This window comes from Rhinichthys klamathensis, unplaced genomic scaffold, assembly GCF_029890125.1.
Source record: "Rhinichthys klamathensis goyatoka isolate OS25496 unplaced genomic scaffold, OSU_Roscu_1.1 h1tg000073l_1, whole genome shotgun sequence".
Lineage (NCBI taxonomy): Eukaryota > Metazoa > Chordata > Actinopteri > Cypriniformes > Leuciscidae > Rhinichthys > Rhinichthys klamathensis.
The window spans coordinates 1,292,294-1,303,924 of record NW_026606616.1 but is presented as its reverse complement, the minus strand read 5'-3'; the positions used below and the strand labels follow the sequence as shown (position 1 = coordinate 1,303,924).

Below are 11,631 nucleotides of genomic sequence, written 5' to 3'. Positions count from 1 at the left end.
TATTGAAAATGAGTCAACAGACTGGAGTTTCTTGATTTGTGCAGAATTTGCTGGTCTAGTCTAGCATATCATTATGTAGCTTAACAGTGTTTCCAATACTATAAAGCCAAGTAAAGGAAGTTTATTACTCATCCAGGAAACCTGTTTCCTACATAGCCGTGCTTGTGTTTTGTCTCTCCACGATCTCTACAAGACAATAAATAATAAAATAATTTCAAATCAGTAATGCCAGCATTTATTTATTGATTTATAATTAGTTTATTTTGCAGTAATGATCGACTGCCTGTGCGTTATCCACCATGCGTTATCAAACGATGAGTGCCACCATGATGGATTCTAGGTAAAAAGAGTGACTAAATGAATTAAACAGAAACTTTGAAAAGTACAAAAAATTTGACTGAAAATTTCTTCAGTTTATTGCTGTTGTTGTGGCAGCCAACAACAGCAATAAACTGAAGAAGTTTCTGGAAAGAACGATAATTGAGCACCACCAAGGAATGTCCGTATACAGCACCATTTGCCTTGCATTTTATGCCAAAGACTGAAAAGAGAAAACGAGCATGGCTTGCAGAAATTAAGTTTACTGTGGAGCCATTTGTTTTTAAAACCATTTCAATACGTTTATCGGCTCGGAAAATACAATAATTTGACCAGAAACACCGGAGACTGGAAATGTAAAGGAATAATTCCGCTACGAGTTGGGCGAGACTTGTGATTGACATGACCAATGAAGTCTTTAGAATCAGATATATGGGATATAGAGACAGATATATGGCCTAGTTCCAGTCCTTTAATCTGATTGGCCAAGAATTATATTAAGTATAACATCCATACCAGCTGTCAGTTTGTGCAGTGCTTGTCAATAAGTGACAGTTTATCCTGCTATGAAATTCTTTTCTCCATATTATTATTGCATTATTTCTACTAGATTTTAATAATATTATAGATAGTGGAATTACTGAATGTCACACACTGTGCTACTAGATTTCCCATTCAAACTAAATTTTAATAAAAATTAATTAAAAAAACAAAAAAGGAAATAAAAAAAAGCATTTTTTTTTAAACTAGAGATTGAGAAGAAAAAACACAAAAGTAACATCTACTATTAAGCAGTCTAATTATAGTGTAGTAAAGGGTTTACGTACAACTGAAGAATGAAATAATTGAATGCTCATATCATTACACTTATGAACAGTACAGTCTGTTTTAAAAAAATGTACAACAGCAATGCCTGAATCTCAAAAATAAATTATTGTGTAAGAACAATGCCGAATTATACATTTCCAAATCTGGTCACATCTAAAATCACATTTATTTGACACATTAGTTCAATTTGCAGAACCGACCAGCTAGCCAGAGTTATCTAGAGTCATCTACTGGCCAGATATATTTCTGGCTAGTAGACAACAAATAAAAGAGAACATCCATGGCGCGGAGTAAGAAGACATGCCGATAAGATAGATATGTACATGCTTATCTCTCATCAAGGCTCTTCCATTTCAACCACAATTTCAAATAAAACTTTCTCTGTGTCTTTTAAACTCTGTCTGAAGAGCTGAGTGTGTTGCCACGACACGTCACCCTCTCCTCCTGTGAGCTCCGCCTCCACAATCAGCTCTTCCCCTCCAGACAGTGTTGATGAGGAGTGCAGTTCACCATCTGTGAAAATAAAACCCATTACTGATATTATAATCAAGCTTAATTGGATGTTACTTTTAAAAACCATTTCAGCTCTTGAAGCAGAGAGCTGTGATTTAATCTAATACACAAAGCACAGAGCTGATGCATTAAGCAGCGAGACTGATACCTCCAGGGAACTCTATGGTGGTCTCGGCGGAGTGTAAACTCCAACGCACGCTGCCAGAATGGAAGGTCTGGCTTAAGGCTCGGACTGAAGTGGACTTGATCTTCATCCCTACTGGAGCGCAGTTAAATTTCCAGCTTATCCTTCCAAAGGGAGAGCCCTCTGTTCGTGCCAAATACACCTACAATCACAGAGTCAGCACAGTAAGTACTGCATTTAAATGCATTAAAACACATAGTAAATGTGTTCTTTAGGACAATGGATAATATGATAGAAAGGGCAAAAAGTAGGAATACACACATACTGTAATTCTGGTAAGTACAATGAGTCGATCATTATTTTAATGTTATGGCCTATGCACTACCGTTCAAAAGTCTGGGGTCAGCACGATTTTTTTCGTTCTTGAAAGAAATTAATACTTTTATTAAGCAAATATGTATTAAATTGATCAAAAGTGACAGTAAAGACATTTATAATGTTACAAAAGATTCCTATGTTTCATCAAAGAATCCTGAGGATTTATCATGGTACCTATAAAAATATTAAGCAGCAAAACCATTTTCTACTGTAGTAATAATAAGAAATGTTAGTTGAGCACCAAACAGATCTTTTAAATTGTAATAATATTTCACAATAATACTGTATTTTTGATAAGATAAATGCAGTCTTGGTGAGCAAGTTTAGGAGACTTCTTTCAAAAACATTAAAAAAATCTAACTTTTGAATGGTACTGTATAAATCTATATTACTTTGTCAAATTTTTGAATGTATGGAAAATAAGAGTATACAAATTAAACAAATGATACTACCAGGTTAATATTAAACAAAATAAAAAATAAATATAAAATCAAGATAAACAATGAAGTAATAAAATTGAACATTAAATGATATAATTAAATTCAAATCAGTAAAATAGATATATCACTAATATTGGTTAAATAAAGAAAGGAATTTTCCTTCATCTTCAAAAAAATAAACCACTGAAAGAAACAAACCATCTGCCAGTCTTGCTCCTCTTTCCGAAAGATATTTTCTGTCCTCCAAGCACCTTTCTGCCATCCTGGGATAGTCTCTTGGTCGTTGCTCAGTCTGAAGTAACAGTCTTTGGTCATGTTGTAGCAAATGTGAAAAAACTTGTTTTGCTTCTCAGATTCGGAAGGAATGAAGACACATTCCTGTGCATTCTGGGAGGAAACATACATAAAAACTAAAGCAAGTTAATTTACCCTGTGTGTGTGTGTCTGTCTATTCATTTATTGAAATCACTCCAATGGCATAACCAGTAATAAAACATTGTGTTCCAGTTGAGCATCTCACCCCTTTAGAGTTGCTTGTACCAGTCTCCCCTCGAGCTGCTCTCCAAGCCTGAGAACCTGAGACCCGACCGCCCAGCTCTCCAGATGTAGAGGTCTTGGGAGAAATAAACTCTACCAGCTCCACCAACAGTCTTTGCAACAACTGCTTCTTCCTCTCTTCTCCCAGAGACTGCTGCCTCTACAGGTATGGAGTTGTACACAGTGACAGTCAGATACATTTTTTCAAGGCAATGATGAAAGGAGCTGTACTTGGGTGACGGGATGAAAATGAGAAACTGACCGCAGCATTGAGCTTGTTAATCGTATGAAGCAGCCATGTCTCCTGAACCTGTGTGCGTCTGGAAAGGACCTCTGGGTGTTTACAGGAGTACCTCCACGTCACATCCACAACCTGGTCCTTAGAGAAGCCCAGGATGTAGGAGAGTTTCTTCCCCCAGCCGACTTCATACAGGAGGGGTTTATCACATGTGTTCTCACAAGGGTCACAGTGTAGCCAGCGATGCTGTGACTGAGAATACACCTCCGTCCACACGTGATCTGAAAGCAGGACAAAACTTTGTGATTCTATTCCCAAATGATATCATTGTGGTACAGTAAAGGCCCAGATAGTCAGTACTTCAAGCAAAATCGAAGAATTAACTGATGTGACTTCATTTCAAACTAATCCGGTCAAAATGACGTTCATTTGGAGTTCGTTTCGGGATTTCGATAGCTTGCCAAAGCAAACTTCCTGGAAAAGTTAGCTCTGGCTGGTAAACCCCTTCGAAATACCATTTATCCGTGGCGATTATGTAATAGGTAGGTACAAACTGTTGTACTATAAAAGTTGTAATTCTAATAGACCAATTTTCAGTTGGTAAACATGGTGACGTTTTTATGTGGGCGGAGCTTAGGTGGTGGCAGAACGATCCCTCTGGCCACTTCACTAACGTAAAGTCGGCAAATTTGGTTAGATTGTTTTTAACAATGACTGGAGAAAATCCGATTTTATCTTAATGTGCAAGGTCACTCACTGTCCAGGACCGCGATTGTTATTTGCAAAAGTTAATTTTAACGGACGGAACCAGATTGGCTGACCCGTACACTCATTGAGGATCTGACAGGATTAACGTTAACGCTACCTCCGGTTGAGTGGCCTGACATCTACACCAACCTGATAGAGAAACGGAGGGCATATAAATCTTTAGATGCCTATAACTATGTGCTGAATGGTGATGTGCAAGACGTGTGTGTACGATCCGCAGTTCTGCCTAGCCAGCGCCATGAAGACGACAATGTAAAGAGTGACATTACGGTGCAATTTTAATGAGGTGAATATTTTCTAGAAATAAAAAATTGCAGATAAAGCATATTAATGTTTCATTGATTCTTGCACCCAACAACACAACAAGATGACATTTAATAATAATAAGAATAATTTAAGATCCTTATTTTGTAGCCGAATCTGTGCTGGTTTGTATTCACCGCCTCCAGTTTTCCCTTTGTTCTGCCACCAGCTAGCGCTGTGACGTAACTGTGACGTCGGCTGGAAATTGGTCTATTGAAAGCGACACTGACATTGTTTTTTCATATTTAATACTGTAAGTGGCTTCCTTTAAAGGGTTAGTTCGCCCATTTGTTGACATGAAGACATGAAGTTGTATCCAATCCTTACCAGTCCAGCACTATAGTGCATACACACTGACCCACTCTGTTGTCACCTCCCTGGTCAGAGTTCTGGCCGCTGGAAGTTTTTCAATGAAGTACTCCCGGTTATTTTCCGGGGTCACAAAACTGTGCGTTTTTACGTGAAAAAATGATTTGCGTTTCAAAGCTTGATTAATTTACCACACAAAAAACACGCCGGTCAAAATTCATACCTCAGGTTTAATTGGCACTATTTTCTATCCATTTCTATCAATCCGCGCTGCTGTCAACGTCAACAGTGCGCACGTTCCGATCAGCTGTTCCATAGTGTTTACACAATCGATCGACGACGTAAAAAGTATTAGATTAACAATGGTGAGAACTTGTAAATTCCCAGGCTATGACCACAACGATGTACCGGGATCAAAGTTCAGATTCCATCGTTTTCCTGTTTCGAATAGAACTATGAGACAGCTTTGGCTGGTTGCCATCGGCTACTCTGTGCGAGCTAAAATATCCAGTCCGGAATAAAGGATTTTCGTGTGTGTAGTGCTCACTTCAGCGAAGACGATTACAACCAAGGAGGAAAAGGAAAATTAAAGCGTTTTGCTGTACCAGTACCACGGGTAAGCTCTATTTACTAACTTTATGATCCCATGTCTAAACTGTACGGTAAACAAGCTGATGTTTAACGTTAGACTCCATTATAAAACACGTGAAAAGATGTCTAATATAAAAACAGTATAGCCTATAGGGATATTGGTACAATTTGCTGAGAAAACTATTTGATTGAACACACACACAATTGAGGTTTGGTGTTGCAATCAATAACATTGTCGTTGTGCTAAAATTACTTTCATCATCCGATCCGTCTGACATTGTGCTAAAATTGGTTTCATCATCAGAAGTTTCGCAGTCAGACATGTTGTCAGTGAGTCGCGCTTTCAACAGCTGATCGGAACGTGCGCACTGTTGACATTGACAGCAGCGCGGATTGATAGAAATGGATAGAAAATAGTGCCGATTAAAACTGAGGTATGAATTTTGACCGCCGTGTTTTTTGTGTGGTAAATTAATCAAGCTTTGAAACGCAAATCATTTTTTCACGTAAAAACGCACAGTTTTGTGACCCCGGAAAATAACCGGGAGTACTTCATTGAAAAACTTCCAGCGGCCAGAACTCTGACCAGGGAGGTGACAACAGAGTGGGTCAGTGTGTATGCACTATAGTGCTGCTGGTAAGGATTGCATACAACTTCATGTCTTAAATGGGTGAACTAACCCTTTAAAGCTTTTGTATAAAGTGTTATTCAAATAAACGTGAACTGCAGAGTTGGTGATCAGATGCTTTTTTAACTGCTGTTTTCTGTTTTGTCACTGTCACTTTTTGTTATGCGTTTATTTTGTTATTGAGTGGAAAGCGTGCAGCATATATTTACACATTTATATAAATGAGGCTCCCAGCACAGGATGCTTCTTTTTACCCATAAGAGAAAGACAATAAAAGAGCTTTGCTTGGAGTATTTTAGCGCCTTAAAGCTGTAAGATTTCTACCTGTGCTGTCCCAGATATATCTGGCCTCAAGGCCTAAGGCTCGGCAGAACAGTGTGAAACAATTGGCCCATTCCCCGCAGCGCCCTCTCCTGGTCTCCAGAAGCTTCTCTGGGTTATTGTACCTGTGCAGAAAGGAAAAGTAATGTGAATTTGCAGTAATGACATGAATAACATTGCTCTTTTCCATACCAAAGCACCATAACAATGTCATGGAGAGGACGGGTTTTTAGAGAATACTGATCTGTTCCTCACACAAACCTATTTTATAACACAGCATACAGATTCATAGACTAGTTTTGTGGTAGTTTTTTGGAGCTTTAAAAAAATGAAATTTTTCATTAATTACTCACCCTAATGTCAATCCAAACCCGCAAGTCTTTCGTTCATCTTCGGAACACAAATGAATATCTTTTTAATGAAATCTGAGAGCTTTCTGTCCCTCCATTGACAGCCTACACAACTAACACTTTGAAGCCCCAGAAAGGTAGTAAAAACATCTTTAAGGCCCCATTTACACTGCATGGTTCAAGTGACTCAAATCCGATTTTTTCCTCTTATGTGGCAGAGATCGGATATGACCCATGAACGTGTAAGCAGGAAAAAAACGCATGGATTCCGATTTTCTCAGATCGGATTCAGGCCTCACTCATATGTGGTAATAAATCGGATACCTGCATTTGCGTGTGCCATGTAAGCAGACAAATCGGATATTACCCAGTAAATTGCGTAAATGCGAAATGTACGTCATTAAAAAAGTTACGTCAACTCAGGTGGACACCACCAACTGAGATCGACTTATTATAGGCGCGATGGAGGACGAAGGATACACACAGTGGAGCAATGCGGAGGTTTCATGTCTTTTGAGTGTTTGGGGCGAAGAGACAGTGCAGGCAAAAATGCAGAGTTGTTACAGAGATAAATCCGAGTTTGAAGACATTTCACGAGATATGGGGAGGCACGGTTTTAAGCGCTCGTGTGCCAAAGTAAGATAAAAAGCTTAAAAAACAAATACAAAGCGAAAGCAAAACACTGGATAATTTTATTCGCATCTGCATCCATTGCATTTCGTGCTGTTTTACTTCCTTTTCCGGGTCAGAACGTCTACATTTGGTAGTTTCAGCAGTGTATAGTGTAAATGCAAAAATCGGATACGGGTCACTTTTAAAAGATGATGTAAGCGGGTCGGATATAGTCAGAAAATCGGATTTGGGCATCAAGACCTGCAGTGTAAATGCAGCCCAAGTAATCCATGTGACTCCAGTGGCTTAACCTCAATTTTATGAAGTGACGCGAATTGCTTTGTTTGCGCAAAAAAATGAATTTACCACTTTATTTACAAATCATCTCCAACACGCGTTCAGGCAAAAGCGTCTGCTCTTGAGTCAACACAACACTCATGCGTCGTGGCGCTCTTGTGAATCTACGTTAGAGATTAATATTTTGTATTTTGAGCGTAGATGGAGGGACAGAAATCTCTCAGATTTCATCAAAAAGATCTTCATTTGTGTTCCGAAGGTGAATGAAAGTCTTGCATCAGTCCCCTGCCCTTTAACAGCCCCATGTCACTATATAATTATGTCTGCAGCATAAACATAAAAATATATGATTTTGTGTTCCACAGAGAAAAGAAAGTCATACAGGTTTGCAATGACATAAGTATGAGTACATTTTGGGTGAACTATCCCTCAATGCTCATTTATTAATTTAACAGAGAATACAGAGAAAATTGCTTCATAGAATTCAATGCAAAGATACTAGACCATCAACATCATTAACAGCGCAACTTCTTGATGAGAATGAAAAAGCAGATGTACCTTGGGAATCTATTGGAGAGTTGGCAGGTGTGACAGAAGTGGTTCTCTACACGGCCTGCATCCCAGCGTAGGTCATCACTTGAGGGGGGGAGGGATCCAGAAGGCTGGGTTCCACCTCCACACCGGCTACATGGCAGACTGTCCACCCAGGAAAAGAAGTCCCCTTTGAACCACTGCAACAGGTCTAGAACTAACATGTCCTCCTCACATAAACTACACGCTGTAAGTGGAACACAACACAGAAACATGAGTCAGCTTCTGATAATCTGGACTAGAGTCTTTATTTCATGCAAGAATAAATTAGTTTAAACATATTGTTCAAAATGTCAAAGAAAAAAAAACATTTTTTTGAGATGTTAACAGACAGGTTGCACATCAACGAAAACAACAATAGCACTCATGTTTAGTATTATTAAGGGTAAATGTTTTGTTTTTTTAGCCATTTTGTTCTTCCGGTTTAAAAAGGAAAGTTGATCCAACGTCATGAAAAGTGAATTAAATGTAAATAAATCTGATTTCGTTTACAAGTATCTGTGTTAATTCGGAGTTGTGATTTCATGTCTTGCTAACCTGGATCTGCATCCTCGGCTTGTTTCAGGCGTTCTTTAGCCCTGGACCTGAGCACTTCATGAGGTATGCAGTTCAGTGCCTTCTGCTGCAGTTCAGGGCTCTCGTATATCATCACATGTTGGAAGTTTGACTGTACAGTCCTAAAGAATGTCACGCTGCTGGACTAATACATCAGAAAACAAAAAGAGAAAGGATGCCAGTCTTCAAACCATTTATTTTCCCCATTATTAATTTTGCTCTTATAATTGGTGGTGCACAAAGTTTATGATAACATCCTTAAAGGGATAGTTCACCCAAATATGAAAATTCTGTCATAAATTACTCACCCTCGTGTCGTTCCAAACCCGTAACACTTTCATTCATCTTCGGAACACCAATAAATAACTTTTTTATGAAATCTGAGCGATTTCTGTCCCTCTATTGACAGCTACGCAACTACCACTTTGACGTTTCATAAAGATATTGTAAAACGAATCCATTTGAATTGAGTGGTTTAGTCCAAATTCTCTGAAGAGACACGACCGCTTTATATGATGAACAGATTGAATTTAGGCTTTTATTCATACAGCATTCATCAATTCACACATCAGTTGTGGTAAACGGAAGCTCAAGCATTACAAGGTTCATTCTCGTGTTACGCAGCACATTTGAGCTTCCGCAAGAACCAATAAGGTTTGTTCTCATGCATCAAGCAGGTTGAGAACGAGTAATTAATGACAGAATTTTCATTTTGGGTGAGCTATCTCTTTAAAATAAAACAAGTAGGACTCTAACCCTATAAAATGAAAAATATGAAGTAGGAAGAAAAAATAAACTCACAGTGAAAGGTAAAGCAGCTGGTGCAGGCGTAGGGACTGCAGTGGCAGACGCAGGGCCTGCAGAAGGAGAGGAGGGTACGGGTACTGGTGGTGGAGCAGGATTTGGAGGAACTCTGGCACTTTGTGGGTTGGATGCAGCTTTGCTCACACCAAGCCTCTGGTCTCTCTCAGTGGCAATAGTCTCCCGCACCTGCCTCAGCCTCTCCACAGATGCTGACTTCGGAAACACCAAGTGGGTTTCAGCCTAATGACGACACATACAAATAGCACATAAAACATGTGATGATGCTTTGAAACCATAAAGGCAACTTTATTTGCTTACCAACCTCCTCAAATCCCATCTCAAAGAGACATTCAACTGCTCCTTTGACAGGCAGAAGCTTGCTGGAGAATGTTGGGTTTCCAATACGGATTGATCTGTACTTATCCTCATTTGGGTTCCTACAAAACACACATGCACAAGATCAAACTAAAAACTGAAAGAAGAAAATAAAATCCATGTAAATCCATAGAAATAATGAGTAGCTTAGAGGTCGCACACAATATGATGGATGTAGGATAGGGAATCAAAAAACAAGATGGTTGGACAGACTGTCCTATGGACAACATACATAAAGAAGAGACTGTCATTTCCAGTAATCAGGCATAACAACATTCCACCCGGGACTCTCTCTGAAATGTCTCCGGAAAACTTAACTTACCTAAGAATATTGTCCGCGTATGTAATAAGCAATTTAGAAACATCCAAAAACACCTCGTTAGGATTTTCGCACAAAGCAGTGACTCCTTGAGACCCAGACATGGTTAAACAATGTAACTTCTACAATAACAGTAAGTACATCCGCGAGACAACACGGAACTGCCTCCAACTCAGTTGCGAATTAATAGCTGTCCTTTATGCGCCTGGTAGATATTCTCTAGAAATAAATTGTCTGATATATTGACTTGTGGTTTAATTTTTAATATAACTATAAAATAAACAAAAATGTCTTTATATGTATTTTTAAGTGCACGTCTTGGCTTAACTGAATGGTTTGCATGCAATCATCGATGGACAGGAGATCTCAGAACGACTTCAGAAATGATGATGGCATGATAAAAGTCTTTTAAAAGTCCTGTCATCTATTTTTATTATAATGATAATTTACTCTTTGTAAATTGAGCTTGAAATTATCATTTCACACCAAAACACATGATAAGTACATTTCACAGGATTTAAATACAATATATTATACAATTATTATAGTAATTGAATCCTATTACACATAAAATGTAATGGTCAGGCTCCAACCATTTTCTTGTTATATTCATTTTTGTACATATCCATGTATCTGCGCGAATGTTGAATAAGTGTTTATCTTGATAATATATATATATATTTTTTTTTTTACAATTGTTATTAGTGTTTGTCTATCGGTCTATTATATATCTATGCAGCAACATGTAGTACACAACAAATTTCCTTTCGAGGACAATAAAGTATACTACTACATTAATGTCTATTCAGTAGTTAACGCATATTTATTCAATGTCTATCCAATCCATTCACTTTTGGCTCATGCACACGATACCTGTTTAATTATTATATTATATCTGGTCAATTATTTTTGAGTTTTTGCAAAATCACTTTTTCATGCTGTACAGCTAAATATTTATTCCTCTATTTATATATTTTCTGTCTACATATAGATGATAACATGTACATTCTGTGAAAATGATGTTGAAACTACGGACCATGTGTTTACGGACTGTAATGTGATATAGATATTTTGGTGTGATATACATAAATGGGTTAAGCAGCAGATATCTTCATTCCCAACCTCTATCTCCAGAGACGACATTACATTTGGATTGATGCTGCAAAGCAAGGGTGATGAGATGTGTACTAATACAATTGTATGTCTAGCTACATTTTTCATTCACAAGTGTAGAATTGTGAAATCATCTCCCAAATTTGTTTTTAAAAAAAAAAAATGAATTTAAACTGTATATAAAATCCTTTAAAACTCTGAAAGGTCCTAAAGCACAAAAAATATGATACCCTAAAACACTTCCCAACTGAGATAAATGGCTGAACAAAGACTGAATTCACCCCTTATGTTATTATGTTATGTTAAAATTTCTACCAT

At 38.0% G+C, this 11,631-nt stretch overlaps 1 protein-coding gene across 1 annotated transcript; it reads right to left on the bottom strand.

The window, feature by feature from the left end:
* Positions 1–1,210: 1,210 nt before the first annotated feature.
* ngly1 (N-glycanase 1) lies at positions 1,211–10,366 on the bottom strand. The gene is made up of 11 exons (XM_056250718.1): positions 10,204–10,366; positions 9,829–9,943; positions 9,504–9,746; positions 8,685–8,847; positions 8,115–8,334; positions 6,301–6,422; positions 3,401–3,657; positions 3,122–3,298; positions 2,800–2,988; positions 1,808–1,985; positions 1,211–1,659 (listed from the first exon to the last, which is right to left on the bottom strand). The coding sequence occupies exons 1-11, from the start codon at positions 10,302–10,304 to the stop codon at positions 1,484–1,486; spliced, it is 1,941 nt and encodes a 646-aa protein (XP_056106693.1). The 5' UTR covers positions 10,305–10,366; the 3' UTR covers positions 1,211–1,483.
* Between the last annotated feature and the right edge of the window lie 1,265 nt (positions 10,367–11,631).

Coding starts and splice junctions, on each gene's coding strand:
- ngly1 (XM_056250718.1), bottom strand. CDS start 10,304: ATGTCTGGGTCTCAAGGAGTCACTGCTTTGTGCGAAAATCCTAACGAG. Junction 9,747..9,828: donor TTGAGATGGGATTTGAGGAG/GTTGGTAAGCAA, acceptor TGTCGTCATTAG/GCTGAAACCCACTTGGTGTT. Junction 1,986..2,799: donor AGGAGCAAGACTGGCAGATG/GTTTGTTTCTTT, acceptor CTGTGATTGTAG/GTGTATTTGGCACGAACAGA.